The sequence below is a fragment of the Clupea harengus genome, chromosome 8, assembly GCF_900700415.2.
Source record: "Clupea harengus chromosome 8, Ch_v2.0.2, whole genome shotgun sequence".
Taxonomy (NCBI): domain Eukaryota; kingdom Metazoa; phylum Chordata; class Actinopteri; order Clupeiformes; family Clupeidae; genus Clupea; species Clupea harengus.
Window position 1 is genome coordinate 3,253,637 of NC_045159.1, and position 19,230 is coordinate 3,272,866.

The 19,230-nt window shown below is 44.0% G+C and overlaps 1 protein-coding gene across 2 annotated transcripts in view; it reads right to left on the reverse strand.

Moving 5' to 3' along the window:
* Window positions 1–1,247: 1,247 nt before the first annotated feature.
* Window positions 1,248–19,230, reverse strand: part of tmem132e (transmembrane protein 132E) — a 165,074-nt gene continuing 147,091 nt past the window's right edge. For both annotated transcript variants that reach the window (XM_031571523.2, XM_012821931.3), the window contains exons 5-9: window positions 17,509–17,652; window positions 13,855–14,060; window positions 11,609–11,885; window positions 8,278–8,472; window positions 1,248–5,162 (exon numbers count right to left, since the gene is read on the reverse strand). In XM_031571523.2, the coding sequence (XP_031427383.1) occupies window positions 4,089–5,162; window positions 8,278–8,472; window positions 11,609–11,885; window positions 13,855–14,060; window positions 17,509–17,652 (1,896 nt within the window). In that variant the 3' untranslated portion in view covers window positions 1,248–4,088. The remainder of the gene's footprint in view (window positions 5,163–8,277; window positions 8,473–11,608; window positions 11,886–13,854; window positions 14,061–17,508; window positions 17,653–19,230) is intronic.

Genomic DNA, 19,230 nt, shown 5'->3' on the forward strand with positions numbered 1-19,230 from the left:
GGGCCTTCACTTAACATCTGCACTCTCCTGGGCTCCCTGGGAGACGTGGCACAGTGAGGAATTAGCGCTCAGTGTTCAGCGTGGAGGTGAAGATGGCACCCATAACGCAAAACACAGACACTAACGCAGGCATGTAGGCAGGAAGGGTATGACAGGGTGAGACCTGATGCTAATGATTGTTCACATCATTTTAATGAGGAAATACTCCTTGCTAATACTGACAAGTAAATACAGATACTGTATTATATTTGAATCATTTATGAATACTATATACTTTGTATACCTGCACTTGTTATCAGAATTTGGGTTAGTGATATCATAATGTGTACTTACATGAAAAGTATATTGTGTTACAACTCTTAATTAAGGAATTAAGTATGTATATTATATTGGGAATAAAGACTTAAGTTCAAGAAAGTCCCAAAAACAATATCTGTAACGAAAAAACACAATGCTTTGAAGACCAACCAATTCCTGAGTGTGGGTTTCTTGTTTCATATTCAGCTTTTTTTTTCTTTTGTATGTGTGTGTGTGTGTGTGTGTGTGTGTGTGTGTGTGTTTGCTGAACAGCTTGGTGCTCTTACTCCATTGGGCCTGGATGATGTCCACATCTAGCAGGAAGCATTGTAAAGAAGTTGGCTCGCACATTTGGCTCCCTCTCATTTATCATGCTGGGAGTGACACATCTGTTTATGTCATTCAGGTGCTGGAAGACGGTTTCACATTTAGAACAGGCCACCTTGTAAACTGCTGCTTCTCGTGAAATGGCACTCAATCTCACTTTACGTTTTCTTGTGGCAAAGCACTTTTTCCCGGACACACACCAGGAGTTTTGCTGAACAAAAACGTACAAAACGGTCAACTGCAACACGTCGTTTGGTATATTGATATGTAGTTTTGTCACTGGAGGTCAATAAGCCCAGTCCATATGTTTTATGAATGTTTACATTGTTTCACATGATTTTGACTTTTAATTTAATTAATTAATGAACATACATTTTAATTTCAAATCAATGTCTAAGATGAGAACATTATAAATAAGTTATTTATTTATTAACTAAGAACTATGAAAGATGTAGATGAAATCTTTTTATGGATTGCTATGCCCATGACACCATGACCAAGGCCTATTCTGAGTGTGTGATTATTTATTGCAGATTAGCTACTGCTAAATGTAGCATTAGCCTCTTGGGATGTGACCTGTATATTATAGTGCACTGTACAATGAAAGGCGACAAAATACAAAGTTTATGCATTGTATTTTTCTTTAGTAATTACATAGAAGGGGAAATACAAGGGTTGATTTTTTGAGGAGAATACAATAAGTTTAACAGTGCTCTGTACATGACCAATGTGACAGCAGGAAGCTGCTTCTACCGCGCAGACGCAGGCCCCGAAGGGTACAGCTCAAAGAATTCAACCATAGAATCTGGCCAGGTCAAGTCCCTAGTAGCAGCTCGGAATAACTAAAACAAAAATAAAATATTAAATGCATGTGATGCACATTTTCACCAAAGTCACACATTACAAAATGGTTTTGCATATACATATATACATGGAGGAAAAATATAAAACAATCATAAATGTAAAAATTGTGGTAACATTATGTGTTACAGTATATTTTCTGGGGGAAATCAAGGGGGTGGGGGAGGGTGAAGAGCTGCTAGTAGAAACTTACCACAGAAACACACATGATCAAAATATTCATCTGATGGTCAAAGTACAGTTGAGAGTTATACATTCATCCTGAGACACCAGCACTGAAAATGTGAGAACTTTGGGTCTAAAATAAATGTCTTTTTTTTTTATTTAGCAACTCTTAATTTACTTTGTCATATCCAAACTAAAAATTACAAAGGGCTTGCCTTTTGTCGCGAATCCAATCACGAAAACACCTCGACATAAGCTGATGATAAAAACGTTCACATGGCCACAGCTGGGCCACTATGCAGACAAGCCCTTGGACACACACAGGAGAGGTGTTGGAAATTAAATAAGGCATAGGACTCAGTATTGGGTGTTAGGAGTGCCAAGGGACAAAATGTCAACAGGGTTGAGGTGCAAGAGGTACTTTAATCGTGCTTGAGGTTCAGGACAGTGCATCAAGGCAATGGCAGAACCTCTTCCTGATTATATATGTGATGAAGGAGAAACACTCTACGTGTGACTTTGCAAAACAAATTAAGTGTGACAAAATATTACTCTTACTGTTAAAATGGAAAACAACCCTCATTAGTATGGACACCCATTAACAGAAGTCTGGGGCTCAGGAAAGGAACTGCATTTCCTCCATGGCCACTACATAACTAACTCAATGCTTTCAGATTGTGACCTTCAACATTTCTACACCAGTAAATGTCATCGCGTCCTTCAGTGGACCAATCTTAGTGTGAGCTCCTAGTTCTACAAGTTTAGAAAGATCTACAACTAACTTAGTCCTGCTAGAGTCCTCGGAGACTACTTGTAAGTTAACGCGTTAACGTGCCACTGCCACCAGCCAATCACACTGGCATTTACTAGTGTGAAAAATGGGGCTAACAACAGCAGTGCACTAAAACATTACTGGATCTACGTGCCTGTCACATAACACTGCATTGAACATTTGCCAGACAGAGGTAATGGGATGAGTGTATAACGCAACACAAAACCAATGCGTGATTTGGCGAGCGCCAACGGGGAGTGGCATGATCCCTTATCAGTGAGGGCTAAGTAAACGGAGGTTTAGATCACGGACCCTTTGATGTTCACTTTCGCTAAGTAGTCACTTTTTTTTGCTCTTTAAAACTGGGTTTTAAACTGTACAATTAGTGGGAGTGGCAAAAATAAAACTGTAAAAATACCAAATATTAAAGCGTTGAGACAGAACATCCTCGCTGCTCCCCAGCTGCGGTCCCATGCTGTCGGGGCTCCCCGCATCACTGAATGTTCCGCTCCAGCGTAGGTTCTTCAGCTGGCCATGGTATCTACACATGGGGAAGGCTGGAGGGCAGACCCGGCACTGCATGCATGTAATGCATGATAACATACAGAATGTCCTTTAATATTGTTTATGTATGGTTAGATAATTACTACAATACAAACATTTACAAATTTGGAAAAAATTGCTGATTGTGCCTCCTTTCATGCAAAGAATGTCGGAGAGAATTATTTAATGTCACAATGTACAAGCTCTTATCTTTCCCCAAATGTTGCAACTCATGGCATTTTGTTTGAATTGGTAATTGGTAATTGCTTCCAGCATTGGCTGTGACCAATGTGGAAAAAAACAGTGTGTCACTTAAGTTGTTAGTGACTGGCGAAATCTGTTTAATAAGGCATCTGACTGAACTAAGAGGGTGAATAAACCAGCTATGATATTCATGAAATAAAGCAAACATAAGAAACTAATTTCAAACAAAGCATGTGTTGTAACAAGAATTAATAAGAAGAGTTATAAATCCAGTTATTTCCCACACTGGAAAAAACAAATAAAATCAAATAAAAATAAGATCCATTACATATCTATGACAACAACTCTACTTTAGAGTCAGTTGAGATGACGCAAATCAGTCCACCTCAAGCCCCTCTCTTCTGCACATCAAAGGCCTCTTAGTTGGAGAAAATAGTTGGGTTTTTGACAAACTTACGAAAACTGAGCCAAGACTTAATGCATTCCACTTATATTGATCATGTCCTCGTGTTAGTGAGCGCTCAACCGAGCTGGGAGTGGCGGAGCACTTAGAAGTTCCATTCTGCTGAACGAGCTCATCTCAGGAACATTTGTTTCCCTTTGAGACTTTCCTCCGCTATCCCTGGGGAGAGATCTGACACACGAAGCCATTTTGCTAGTGATTGAGAACCTCTAGTCCTGTCTTTGGCTTTCCATTGATCCATTTGTTGTTGTTGTTGTTGTTGTTTCTTTTGCCAGTTAAAGTGTGAATGTGTACGGGTAACAGCACTGTGCAAAGAAAAACCCAACAAAAAAAAAAAAACCATTGTAGTTGGCCTTTGTAAGTTTGAAAAAATACCTCCATTAAAGTGAAGAAAAGCAAAAAATATAAAGGAAAGTCTTTAGAAAGCTCTAGAAAGCCCTACAGGGCATCAACACACTAAGCTATGTCCTTTATCCTGCGCATGTAGTCACGCAGCTCTTCGGGGTCTTGAAAGCCCATGTCTTGGCAGACCCACTGAATGTCCTCCTCGTCGGCGATGGGGATGGAGTTGTAGGGCATGTCTTCGGTGGGCAGTGTGGTGAAGGTGGTGAACTTGACCCGCTTGCGTTTGGATGTGGGGGAGCTGTCATTCTCGGCGTGCTCCTTGGTGGAGCCTCCGGAGCTTCCGTCGCCCCGGCCGTGGACCTGGCTCTGCACACTGGTCTGGGAGCTACCGCTGCTGTGGTGGTCCCCGTGGCAGCAGGTCTGCACACCCTCCAGCGGGTTGCTTGGACTCTCCACCTGCTGGGGGGACAGGTCGCTCTGGGCGCGGAGGGGCTGCCCGTTGCCCAGGAACACCCAGTGATGCGAGTGGTCCATGTTGGCCTGGCCCTCCGGAGGGATACGCTTGTGCCGGTACTTGAGGACGAAGACAATGCAGTTGATGAGAAACACCAGGATGGCCAGACAGAAGACGCCGAGAAGGGCATACATGCCAATTTCCAGATCGGTCATGCTGCGAGGCAAGGGAGGATAATCATCATCGTCATCCTCTTCCTCATCCTCCTCCGTTGGAGGTTCCTGGTTACTGGTGGTTGGGAAGTTGGTGTAATCAATGGGAACGCTGGCAGGCTGCTCATTGGATGGCACATAGCCTGCACCTCCAACGTTGGGGTCGATAACTGGTCGCCTCGTATTCAAGGACTCCCTGGTCTCAGTCTCACTCTCGACCTCCTCCTCCGAGTCTTCCTCCGGCCCGAAGCGAACCTTGACGTACACCGACGAAGAGCTAATGATGCTCTTGCGTTTGGTTTTCTGGCAAGCCTCACATATGGTCATCTCCACGCGCACGACGTCTCCGGACCCCTCTCCCTCGGCCGTGATGACAGGCCACCGCTGAAACTGCTGAGTCACGCTGGCCACCTTGTCGTCAAAGGTGGAGGCGTTCAGGTTGTAGTCTTTGGGATCGTAGAGACTCAGGGGGGTTGCTGTGTTGTCGCTGTAGTACATCCACACAGACAAGCTGGCTTCCTACAGGAGGCAGATGGCATCAAAACAAACAGCAAGAGAGAGAGAGAGAGAAACATGGAGTGAGTTACAACAGCTGATGGGACTTTCATCAGGATCTTCATTTTCACATACATCTGAATGCATCCAAACCGCTTTCAAAAACAAAAGGATCATTTTGAATTCAACTCGCGCGTTTCCACCATATAGATTCTTACTTAGGCCATAACATATACAGTGACATTGGCAATGTGTCAAAGATAACTTTCTCACAACTTCCTTTTTTAACCAAAAGGGGCACTTCAATACCTCACCTTGTTGGAAAGGCAAGGCTAGCCTGCGTGTCTGTCATACATTTTGAGCTGTTGAGCTCTCTGTATGGCAGCACTGGGCAGCAAAGGTGACTCTGCAGCCGAGAGGCAGGGGCAGTTCAGATGCTTTCTGTCACAGTGAGAGAGGAGGGAGTGCTAGGGAGCATCCCAGGACAGATGCTGGCCATTGTCCAGAGGGCTGCAACAGACAGATCTGCCTGACTGCACATGCCTTATCTGACAGACAGTGTATGGGCCAGTGGAACAATAGAAATAATGCTCTGCTTGAGCTCACGCCCCGGCAATACAAGTTCGTTTCTGAAGAAAGAACTCTCTGCTGTACTGTAACCGGAGAAAAACAACAGCTTCTCTCCGTCAGAGACCTTTTAGCAACCAGCAGCTTTGTTCTTTTTAAATCAGAAGACAAGAATCCACTGAAATGTACTTGTCGTGAACAGGACACAGGAGGGCCGGGGTGCTGACAAGCTCCTCTGTCACGCAGTGACTTCAAGGTTTCTGCTGCCATTCCCTTTCGGGGGCCCTGTTCCCGTCAGCTGCACTTGTCAAGATGAAGGAGATCTTTGAAATGGATCATTTGAATAATACAGCAAACATGACGTCTCTCCTCGTGAACCTGGCACATTTCTGCCACATTAGAGGTGCAGACCTAAATATGGGATCAAATTTGCACTCCCAACTATTCGCCGCAGGCGTGCATTATGTGCCTTGGTGCATCACCCCTGAACCCGTTTTATTATGAGGATACATCATCACAAAGCCAAACAGGGGAGAGTTTAACTGACCGAAGACATTTGGCTAGAGAAGCGCATGCGAGAAGATGTGCCTCTAAAACGACAGGTTTTTATGAACTTCCATTCACCACTTTGGGCAAAGTCTTTCCGGTGGATGGACATTATGTTAATCATTAGGAGGGTCAGCGGCGCCCGCCTATGCAGAGGCAGCGGAGCAAAGACAGGCCTCGGCAGAAAAATGTGTAATGTGCGAGCTGAGCATTCGGAAATAGAAACACAGCCGCAGCACAGTGTTTGGCCTTGTGGCAGGTTGTCCGTCACAGAGGGGAGCGGCCAGCAGAGCAGATTAGCTGTGTGGCTGCATGAAATAGCCCTGAGAAGTCCTCTGAGGATCAGGTCCCGGGGCAGGAAAAACACTTGCATTTATGGTTCTGGCCTCAGAGAGCACTTAGGACAAGACATTACGCTAATTAAATATAAAGGTGCTCAAGCAAGGGAGAGGCCAGAGAAATGGGCTTTTAATGCAGAGCCGGATGAAGACCCTACTTGTCTGATGTTGGATTTGGCCACTGGCACAGGGGCTCGGAGAGCAAGCCCCTGCTCCCTCTGCTTTGGGGGGAGGAGGCCAAGCCTCTATCAAAATGGGAGTGTGTGTGTGTGTGTGCTCGCATGTCCAATTATGACTTTGGGAGGATTAGAAAGCGACGGAACAACAGCCCCCAGGTACTGGCTGAGAGTGGGGGGAGCTGAGGTGGCGGCATGTTTTTGGCCTCTTATTAAACAAGACATTCTCACACTGTGAGCCGAGTTCCTTGGCAGGATTTAATAAACCTGAATATCAAACAGACTGACAAGATGTATTTGGCTTGGTGCGAATGGCAGAGTAATCAAGGCCCACTGTGGTCCACGTTACTGTGCTTTTGGATATCAAGGTGCATTTTCTGTCCTGGTATTTAAGTCTGGTTCAATTTGAATATGTTTAACAAACACACTTATTATCAAGTCAAACTAAATGATCCAACAGGATTCTTGTGGTGAGGTTAATTATAATGCTCAAAGACCACAGAATCTGGCATATGTTGGTTCATTTTTGTGTTATACACTTTATGAGTGGTTAGTTGAGATATAAAATATTTTTACTGTGTGTAAGTTTCAAAGATATACTCTTCCTTTCTGTCCCTGAGGTCTTATGACTGCAACATGCATTTTGGTGCATACACAAATTCCTTATTCTAACGAGGAACATGTGGAACATATTAGCAGGACCATGGGGACCTCCCTTGGGCAGACATGAGCAGGACGGGCTGCTGACGTGCATAATTGACACCATGGGATGGAGCATTTGATGACAACAATAGGAAGACAGTAGGATGGATATAGAGTATTGTAAAATCCCCCTCGAGTCATCACTTTTTCCTAGTCTTGATAGAAACCAGCCAAAACTAGTTTGGCCATATGCCTGTATCCACGTGTCTTTCACTGAAATAATGGGACTGTATATGACATTTGACATGAGTTAAGTTTGTAATAATAAGTGGCCTTGCCCCACAGAGCCTTGGACTTGTTGCTTGACCCTTTGCTTGTAACTTTCCCTGGTGCTGTGAATAGAGCTGCAGTCTCACACCTGTGTTGCCTGCAAGTTTTTACCTCACATATTCGCAGGTCATCGAGGTAATGAAGCAACTATTTTTACTGCACACATAGGGTATAGTTGCCATGACACTTGGATGTGAAATTCAGAACCCTGCAAGTGAAATCCAGCACACAGAAAACACTGCTGAGTAGAATAAGCCAATTACTAGCATGCAGAGAACTCTAAATGACATCATGTCCAGTGCTTACTTGCAGTACCTCTGTATTTGCAAGGGTTTGAAATCCACTCAAGAGGCAGTCACTCCAACATGAAAATTCAGAACACTGGACTCACATGAAGCAGTTCATCAAGGAGCATTAAGGGGCAAATGTTTGGGAAGCCATGTCATTAACTGCCTTACAGACCCATTCCTGATCTGTCTGACAATTATTTTGTGGAGTGTAATTATCATGAGTATCACGAATAACCTAGAGTCAACATACCTGCTTGGGGGTGGTGAGAGTCTGCAGACCAGTTGCCTTAGCGACCATTGTATGGCTGTTGCCAGGACTCGGCTGCAGTGACAGTGTTAATCCAGAGATGGCATGAGCTCGCAGCTCCAGGATAGAGACCTTCTCGTCTGTGACAGAGAAAGCAGCCTCTCCCAGCACTGCCTCCACAGTAAGAGGGGATTCCACCTATGAAGACATGGACAGCCCTTAAATAACATGAAGTAGGCAGGAGTAAAAAAAAAAAAACCAAAGAAGCTGAACCTGACTGTCAGATTGATTTATTTATTTATGTATTTTTGCAACGTTTTATATTGTGCTACACCAGTTCTAAACGTTGAAGTGTAATTTATACTGGATGCAGATACTCATGATAGATTAGAGAAAACAAAAGTCATATTGTTCTCAAGATAGCCCCTCTACAAGAATAGACTGGCTGTACTCCCACAAAAGTTTCTTCGTTGTTTTCAACTTGTTTATAACAATAATCCACCCCATTTACTGTCATAACAAATCTGTAACAAAATGGTAATATCTTGTAGTCAATATGGAATTACCTTTTAAATGTAGTTATGGTGAGATATAATGGTGAGGTTCCAAAGGTAGTAATGAAGTAGTGAGAAACAATTACCCATAAACAAATAAATTACTTTCAAGGAAATTTCATGGTATCAGGGCTGGAAAAATACTGAATTGTCTATTTCTATTTAATTTCTCTGTCATGGCTAGATGTTCTGTTGCTTTTAGTCTATTAGTCTATGCCTGTGGTGGAGACATTCATCGCTGATGTCGACGAAATTCAAAAGACATGATCTAAACTACTGATCTTTACTTTGTACATGACTTTCTCTTTTAACAGTCACAGTACAAAAGACATGACTTTAGCTAACATGGCCTCTTCTATCTTCTATCAAAGTCGCAGATGTTCATTGTCAATGACCGACTAATGTACTGGAATAAAATTCATAACTCATTGACCATTCAGCTATATATATACCCACTCGCCTACACATTTACATTTACATTTAGTCATTTAGCAGACGCTTTTATCCAAAGTGACTTACATATGTGCGACTTACAATGTATACCAATTTTACATTTACACTGATGGCACACTGCACATCAGGAGCAATTAGGGGTTCAGTGTCTTGCTCAAGGACGCTTCGACAGGGAATCAAATCAACCTTCTGATTACTAAACGACTTCTTTACCTCCTGTACCACTGTCGCATGTTTAGTATGTTTTGGGGGTGGAGGGGGCTGCAGTCATATATACGTGCACGTGGCTTCAAACTATTTTCTGTCGATCCACCCACAAAGTCTATGAAAATCTCTTTCGATCGACTCTTTGAATAGACAGAAAGAGTTGCAATTTCAGTGGAAATGGTCCTTTCGGAATGAACTTGGAGGGCTAGGTGAACCTCCAGGAAAAGGCCCACACGCAGCCATTTTCTGAAAGTTAATGGGAGTAATTTGTGCATCTGTGCCTTCCATTTATAACAACAGTGCAAAGGTAATTATGACCACAGGCTAATCACTAGTCGGCTGGACTTGGTTGTCCCCTGTTTTTCTCAGTATATGGTCCATTAGACTAATTTTCCCTGAAGGAAGCCTGCCCGGGCAATTCTCATTGTTGCACTTCTTAGAAAAACTTTCCTAAAACAGTGGAACTGTTTAGTAAGAGGTATCGCAACCAAATCATGATCTGGGGGAGAGAGTGTGTGAACGTGACTGCATGCAGAACAGAGAGAGAAAGAGTGTGAGACTGAGGACTTTTATGTCAATGTCTTTTGTGCAAAATGTAATGCTGTCAACATTAACACCCTTTTGCGATTAATTTTAAATATTTGAAGCGTTAAAAAATGTATGCAATTAACACAGCTGCCTGGGTTTTGTTATTATGTCTGATAGTGCATATGTAATGGTTAAAATATCTGGGGGCATCTAACGTAAACCTGAAACGAAGCTTAGATGAATTCAGAAGCTTGCAAGTTTATTAAGCACTTCAATTTACAACTAACCTAATCATGTTCTAACTATTCACGGCTGACCTAATTGCTAGCTCCCTCCCCAAAAGGCTGTCTCTCTTCTTCTGTGCTTCTCCACGTCGTCTCAATCCCATTTTAAAATAAAAGTCCTGTCACACTTGACATGCTACACATATGACTTGAAGCTCTCAGTCAATTTAGATGGTTTTATTGGAGATCTGTAGTTCACAGGAGAGAGTCTGACTTCAAAGTTAAAAAGATTAAGCAATAGTATTTGAATTTAAACATACTTCCTTTGTGTTAATTCTACATGAATGCTGCGATTTCACATTTAAATTGCCATTTACAGGCTTCACTGTTAAGAAGAAAAAAAGCGATTAATCGATTGACAGCACTAGTAAAAAGAAATGCTATATTTTTGTGGGGCTTCACTTAGCTTCCTTCCAATTTCCAACTGGCACTGGGGAATATGCAAAAGTACTTGCACTGTCCTTTAATTACTAATGACTTTGGAAATTAAGTTTACTAGTAACCGTTTTCATCCTTACTGATGAGAACATTTAGGATGACAAAATTTTAGATTCCAACCATTAACAGCTGGAAATGGAGATGGTAGGATTAAACTTTGCCAATTATCAAGTCTAATTGATTGTCTGGACTATGCCATTACTTCTTTTGTGTAATTTTCTTACACAATTTTCTTTAGTCTCATGAAAAAAAAAAAAACACTTTCATTGCAAACTCAAAGGAAAGATTCCTCATTTTCTCCTTCAATATTGAACTCTTCAATAGCCTGCTAAAAACTCATTTTAGAGATAGGAGCAGAAGGACAAGGGGAGAAAGTTGCATTCTTCTAATCGGTTCGAGAACTTTCCAGCATCCCTCTATTGTCAGTTATAAATGGCTCATCTTGCGTGTGGGAACAACATTATAACCCCTTTGGAGTGACCCTGTATTCACAGCAGATGCTGTGGCAGATGAGCAGGATTGAAGCAGCTGAGAGAGATCATCTATCATAGTCTGAAACCCTCTGCAATGGGCATTACAGCACCTGAACCATGAATCTGAAGGGATGGGCTGATCTGCGCTTCAAATAACAGTTGCTTGTTTAAGTGGCCAAATGTTCAGGCTGTTTAGACTAAATTGCATTTATGTCCTTCAATTTCAGTAAGCACTGACAGTAACTCTTTAGGATTCCGCTTAGAGGTTTATTGGCATTCGAGGAAAGAGATGCTAAATGTATGTCTGCATTCAAAATGGCTCTTTTAGAAGTGGCAGAATCTGTAAACAAATGGTACTTCATATTCTGTGTGGTTATAGCGTTCGGAGCTGACTGACCTTCAGCGTGGAGGAGCCGAGCTCCAGGCCCACCAGCACCGTGCGGTCCACCAGCTCCGCCACCCGTGCGTCCGCCACTTTGAGTGAGTCCTGCACCAGGTCGGTGACGTCCACCTGCCAGTCGGGGCCCAGCATGGTGATGACCTGGTTGGTGCCCTCGGTGGAGGTGGTGTGGAACTGGGTCAGCACCTTCACCTGGGCGCGCTGGTACTGCAGGGCGCAGCCGCGGCTCACCTTGCGGTCGTCGTCGTCGTCATCATCGCTGTCTCGGGCGGTTCTGAGAGAAAATGGTGGATGGGTTTAAAACAATTTAATACGAATCAATGACAGCTGTGATTACACAGCCACAAAAATATATTGCCATAATACAAGGTTGAAACTGACTTTTGCATTGCAAAGCGCTTTTGCATTCTAATGCAATGGAGGAGCCTGTAGCTAGCCAGGAGGCTGTGTGTTTTAAAGAGGCCGTCTCCTGTGCAGTGAAACCTCGTAATAGGGCAAACCCTCCCTCCCTCCCCAGCTGCGCCAGCCGAGCTAATTAATCTCCTCTTTGACGTATCCTCAGACACCTTGAGAGGTACAAGTGCAGGTTGTCTGTCATGGACTGACAAAGCATATCCATCACATTGATTTCCAAAGCTGTGGAGAATGTAGAGCAGTCCCATGCAGGCAGCCGGAGAGCATAAACATCAGCAGAACATGTGTTGTGAGCTGGACATGCAGCTCTGAGGGACGGAGAGAGAGAGAGCTTATTTGGTTTGGGCTTCGTCTGCCTGAGCGTGGGGTAAACAGTGGCCTTGGGGGAGGCAAGCCTCGTCAGTTAAGGAGGCAGTGAAGCTAACAGACAAGTCCTCTCTCTTTCTTTAGGGAAGGGAGAGAGGTGCTCTCCTGCTGTTATCTTTTCCATTGGGTCACTGGGAGTTTACCTCAAGGGAGGACATACCTGGACATGGGCGGAATCTTGAGCAGAACTTTGTCTCTTCTCATTAGGATCCTCCACAAACTGGTGCGCCAATGCCCAGTTGGCTCCCTTTGCAATGGTACTTATTTTCACTTCTTCTTTAAACAACCACCCACGAAAGAGCCAGTGAACCATTCTTCCATCGGCTTTCGAGTCGACCGAGACTGGGAACGGTTTGCGCAAATGATCCGAATGAGGGCAAGCTAAAATTAATGAGACGTCTGCATAATTAACGGCTCAGCCTATGAGTGTCAGTCGTTCAACAAGCAAGGTGAAAACACACCATGTTCAAGTTTTCACTCTTCTAAGAGACTCTGTAATGACAGTTTTAATTATTAAAGCGCAGGAACCTCCTACGCTTTGTGAGTGTACACAGGTTTACGTGCACAGTAGTGTATTTCCCTAGTTAACTCAAGAAGGGAACTGTGCTAAGGATCTGGGTAGCTTCATATGGATTTACCTCAAGCCTGAATGGGATTAGAATCAGCAAAACGAGATTGCATTTCCATCTTAATGGTCCATTTAAAAGGCATTCAATTAAAAGGAGGCATTTTATCAAAAGTGAAAACCGACACATCTGCATAAAAACAATCTGATATTACAGCAAAACCACTGCTAATCGTGTTACACAGTACACCTTAAAATATGGAGATTCAAGAGATTTCCACACACAGGAATTTGATCTCATCACAACCAACGGGGCTAACACTCGAATGCCAGGATTAGGCTTCAATCCAATAAAACCAGACAGACCTGAGAGAGAACACACACCCACCCACCCACCCACACACACACACCCACCCACACAATCACACCCCCCGCCACCCCCACACACCCATCCACACACCCCCACTCACTCACCCACCCACCCCCACACACACACCCACCCACACACACACACACACACACACACACACCCACCCACACACACACACACCCACCCACACAATCACACCCCCCCCCCACACACCCATCCACACACCCCCACTCATTCACCCACCCACCCACCCACACACTCCCATCCACACACCCCCACTCACTCACCCACCCACCCACCCACACCCACCCACACACACACACACAAACTGTGACACACAGTGACACACAGTGACACACACACACACACACACACACACACACACACACACACACACACACACACACACACACACACACACACACACACACACACACACACACACACACACACACACACACACACACAAACTGTGACACACAGTGACACACACACATAAAGGGGGGTGAATGAATTAAGGCTGCTTACCTTCTGTCTGGTAGAATGGGGACTCTCCAGCCCTTGATGAAGCTCAGCTGGCTGTCAGACAGCTGCACGCTCAAGGGCAGCTTGGGCACCCAGACGGTCAGCTCCAGCGGGGCGCTCAGGTGCTCGTAGGTGAACATCACCCGGGCGTTCATGGAGCCGCGCGTCTCCTTTCCGTTTACGTACACGTAGTCGCAGCTCATGGAGACCTGGACAATGACCGTTTTGAAACAGTGTCAATTTAGATTCAAAGATGAAAGAAAAGTGTCATGCCTTTACAAGGCTAAAATAATGTGAAGCAGAACCCTGTTGCTGTTCAACAGCCATCTGTCAGAAAAGGCTGCGTTGGAAAATTGCTGTGAAGGTATGTGGGTAATTATTAAAGGGGAAATTAATGAGAAAAGATAAATACTGTATTCAGTCAAACGCTCTCTAAGCATACGCATACACATTTCAACACACTCACACACACACACACTTGCAATTACACACATGGTGCATTTAAATTTAAGCTCTAAATAGACCTCGGATACCATATAATATGCACTCCTTGGATCAATTATGGAGTAAGAAAACTCGTGGCAGTGAGACAAGTATTTGCCTCCATCTCAAAAGTCAGCAACCAGATTCTCATAAATTCAGCATCGTTTATTAATAAATTATTTACTGTAATAGATAGCTGGCTTTGCTTTGGGATACCATCTATGATTTATCGGAGGGTCTCGGGCAGCTGACACTGTAATCAGAGAAGCTAATCTCCTGCAAATGGAGGTCGAGATCTGCCGTCTTTTCAGGGCTAGGGATTCATCATAGTGTGGGATATCAGTGTAATAAAATACTGCGCCTTCCCAGACTCCCCGTGCGATAATCCATCCTATCAATAGGGAGGATTGATCTGGAGGTCTTTCCTCACTGTCTCTCAACATGTGGCTGAAAACCACACAGTGTGCCCACACACAGCAGAGACTGCAGACACCAGCAGGTAGCAGGAATCACATGTCTTTCGCTGTTTTCCCCAGCCCTCTGCTAGAATTTACTATGCTGCGCTTAACAGACAACAAAAGCATATTTATCAACACGTAGCTGTTTATGGCACAACCCTGTTAAAACGAACGAAAAATGTCTTTTTTTTTTTTTAAATCAAAGAGGCCAATCACACAGCTATTTAAAAACCATTATCCAGGTCTGTCAGCTTCTCACCACACTGGTTAGGTGGACAATTACACCATCATACATTTCATCAGTGCCAAGATAAAATATATGCATATTGATATAGAGGCAAATCACCCCTCAGTTTAGGCCTGGCGGAGCATCGCATGGCTGTGCTGAAACGGCTCCTGCGACCCTCAATAAACTCGATCGGCTAATTGCGAGTCAAAAGTTGTCATGGACTACGGGCATTGGGGGCTCTGGAGGGCATGTTGGCAGTGCGATCATGCGCGTGGCCAGCAGCAGCGTGGCATGGGGCCACTACTCTGTTGTGGCACCTTCCATGGTGCCAATCAAGTGCCGGGGAGGGGTCAGGGCAAAGTGGCACGAGGACTGGCGTGCCCCCGAGCGTCCCTACCCCACTTAGGCCCAAAGTGAGAGGCGGGAGGGAGGAGAACTCGCTTCGCAAGCCGACATCGGTGAGACAGGCGCTGCATGTACAGTGCACGGTAAGCACACTGGTGCCACCATTCAGCACGCACTGGGGGCTGCGTTCCTCTAGCATCTCTCATGGAGGCACTCATCAAGTGACTGGTATAAAAACAAGTGCACAGTATGATGAAGCAATACTTTCGCCACCTTTCCATGGCAACTGAAACAAGTAAAAAGGGACTAGGGCGATCAGCCATCTTTTTACATTACATCCCCTTTTACCATCAGCAAAGGTCAACCCAGCCTGCCAACATGACTCCTTCTGTCAGGTTCGGGGATGAGAAGTAGACGTGTCATGTTGGTGGGTGATGATTGGGGCGGTGGCGAGCCCCATGAGAGCGGTGGATGACCAGCGGATTGTGGAGCTGCGTGTCCTCACACGGCCAGCGTGACTCACAGCGCCCAGGGAGGAAGGATCAGCTGGGAGAGTGGCACTCAGTGCTTCCTGCTCGGTGTCAAAGCCCCACAGGGTACCCCCCCCCCCCAACCCCTCACATACCCACTCCCCCACCCCCCCCACACACACACACACACACACACACATCATCCATCCAGACTCACTCTCACCAACACTTTCCTTAAACTCAACAGTCTGCACGCATGTCTTAAGAAATATTGCCCAGATAAATCCGCCATCCTTTATATTCAAATGGGGCCAGGCTATTCATTTGCCATGCACTATTCATAAAACAGGGAAACCATACCAAAGATATAGTTCATAAAGGCCAGCTTATGAAATGAACACATATAGTGCTCCTATATAGGCTCAACCAATTACCACATCAATTTGCAAGTCCACATAAACTGAAAGTAATATAATCCCATAAATTCATGAATTTACTAATATACTATGCATGGCTACAGTCTGAATGTTATCAGGGAAAATGTACTAGGCCAGAGCCTTTCCTGTCTGTTGTGTGAACCTTTTTATACTCTGGGGAGTGTTTTATTGGACTCTCAGGACTTATGTACATCTTAAATTGAGGGGCTCATTCAGAGCTTCCAGTTCAATGACCAGGCAAGTGGGCCCATGAGATAACACAGACCAGATACCTACCATGGCGTGGTAAGATTCAATGAGAACTCTCAATCTTGAAAGGATTAAAAGGAAAAATTTTCTTCCCCCATACGGGTGTGACTTTATGGCCCTTTTCTTCTCAACAAACACAGTGTGTTTATGTCAAAATCCAATTAGCGCTGTTCATTCTGAAATTGTTTTGCATGCATTTAAGGTTTGCGCAGAGCACTACCTTGAACCAATTCCAAGCTATTACATTGAAACAAACTGAATTACCATATAGAGATTATTGGGGACGTTATAAAATAAAGCAATAATGTATAATTGAAAATAGGTTTATAGTTGCACTACAGTCTTCACACTTTATAAAAGAACAACAAAGAAAACAAATAGACGAGGGAATTCTCTTTCTAGGTACTACAAACCATATCCGCTTGAGGAAAAAAGAACTGGCAGCAAAGGATTAGTCAACAGACGAACAGACAATGGGCTTAGAGGCTACATTGGGCTGATTATTTTATCTACGAGATGAGGAGGCAGTATTTTAAGTCCAGTGTTCCCTGCGGGCCACGTTTAGGGAGGATCCCAGGACGTTCTAATTCTTTATACCTGCCTTCACTTTGAAAATGCAACACATAACAAAGTAATAGAAATAACACATTAAATCATTTTTAAGGACAAAATATTTCTCAGTGTGCGCCTTTTAGATGTAATAAATAAGAGACAATCTTCTGGGGACTGTGCCATCCCTAGTCAGAAATTACAGACTCTTAAAAATCTATATTAAGTCCATGGCGTAGGTTTCTGATTTAGAAAGAACTAGCCCACAATGACTGTCCCTGGAGATCCGAGGCCATCGAGCCAAGAGCACACATGTGACTCTTTAATGATGTTTTGATGCCCACTCGATGGCCACTTAAGTGCGGCATCATCCCATTCTTTCCATGAGCGAGGTGAGTGAAGGGTGAGCGCTCCCTTAGGGCTCCTCTGTGCCGTACCTTGACTATATCTTCATTAGAGGACTTGCACTGGACAGCGTTCGACACATCCGTGACAGTCCCGCTCATTTCTATGGAAACCACCTTCACGGGAATAGCCACAGTTCGCCCGGTCAGAACAGCTGTGTTGATGATCTCAGTGTCCTAGAGGAAAGAACAGGAAACTCATTAAAACACATTCACACACAGCCCAGCAGTTGGCACAGGTACCCATTACATGCCAAAACATAGCCCTATTTAACAACAGCAACCTTATCAGGTGTGCTAGGTAGTGGACATGACACAGGATGGCATAGGCTGCCAGGGCCCTTATTTTACCAGTTTAAATATTGCTACAAAAACTAACTGAGAAAAAACTAACTGAGAATGGATTTTGACAAATTACTGGTTTCACCTTTCAGCCAAGTTGTTTGAATCAATTATTTATAAGGCAGCGTTTGCTATCAATTTGTGGTGTCTTTCAAAAGTGATCTACTTTTTCTCAGCACCTATGCACAAAATGCTTATACAACAATATGGTGGCCACTTCACTCTGAGGGAAAATGAAGGGAAAATGAACCAACTGACAACAGCCTTTTCCAACTGTTGGTTACCTAGCAACTGCTAAAATAACTACTCTTTACTATTAACTGACCACTTGGCAAACAAGGTGAAAATTTTAATAAATGAAGTCCATCCAATTAAAAAGCACACAGGGTACTTTTATTGTTTGCAGTTTGAATGAATTCATTACTTTGGAAGAAACCATACTGGAAAGACATAACTCTTTTGACTGTAATTTATTTCCCTCGTGGCCCTCTGGGGGAAACATTACATAAACATTATGCAAATTTCCCCTATGTTTCAATCAAAATGGCACATTTGAAGAAACTGTATGGCCACTCTTTATTTATCTTGGGGCTAGAGCTATGGGAAAACACTGAATTCATTCACTACTTCCTGCCTTTCTTTTCACCAACACACATAAAAGGCACATAATGAAGTTTCCATGGGGAGCGAGTGGGGAGACTTCCTTTTTCTTAATTCCACTTCCACTTTAACGTGTGGTGACAAAGCAATAGGATGCATACCTGCCAGCAGATCGTCTGACAGATATGCAAATTTCTATATAATTACCATATACCTACTCTAGCAAAAAAACACGCCCTCGAAGTAAAAAGCGACGCAAACATAGCACGAAAGCATTGTTAAAAAAATTAAAATAATAAAACAAAACGGCACAAGCAAAACGCCTCGGCTTATCCAGCCTTTTATGGAGTTGAGTGCATGAATAACGCAGATGTCAGACGACGTCCTGCTCCCCTTCAGTATGTGAAACGTAAATAAGCAGATGAAATTTACTGTGGCAGTAAGTGGTACCTGCTCGCCGCGGATTAATAATGAGCCAGGACTCCGGATGTATTAAAGGGGCAGGGGGGGCTATCAACACGAGCATGGAAGCCATTAAACACGCTAGATCAAGTTTGGACAAGGTTAACTATTTCTACCACCCATATTGAGGCGTGCAGAAAGGATGCATCCATCAAGCACATGCTGCTGTGCCAGTGGACGCCCCATCCGCATCCCAGCTTGATTTACAAGTTGATAGCTGAGAGACTGCATCCTCCACCCCTGAATACTTTTGATAAAGCCTTTTCAGAATCATATAACTGATGGTTCTAATTTTGCTGCTGCTGTTGTTGTTGTTGTTGTTGTTGTTGTCAGGAGCAGTTGGGATTGTTG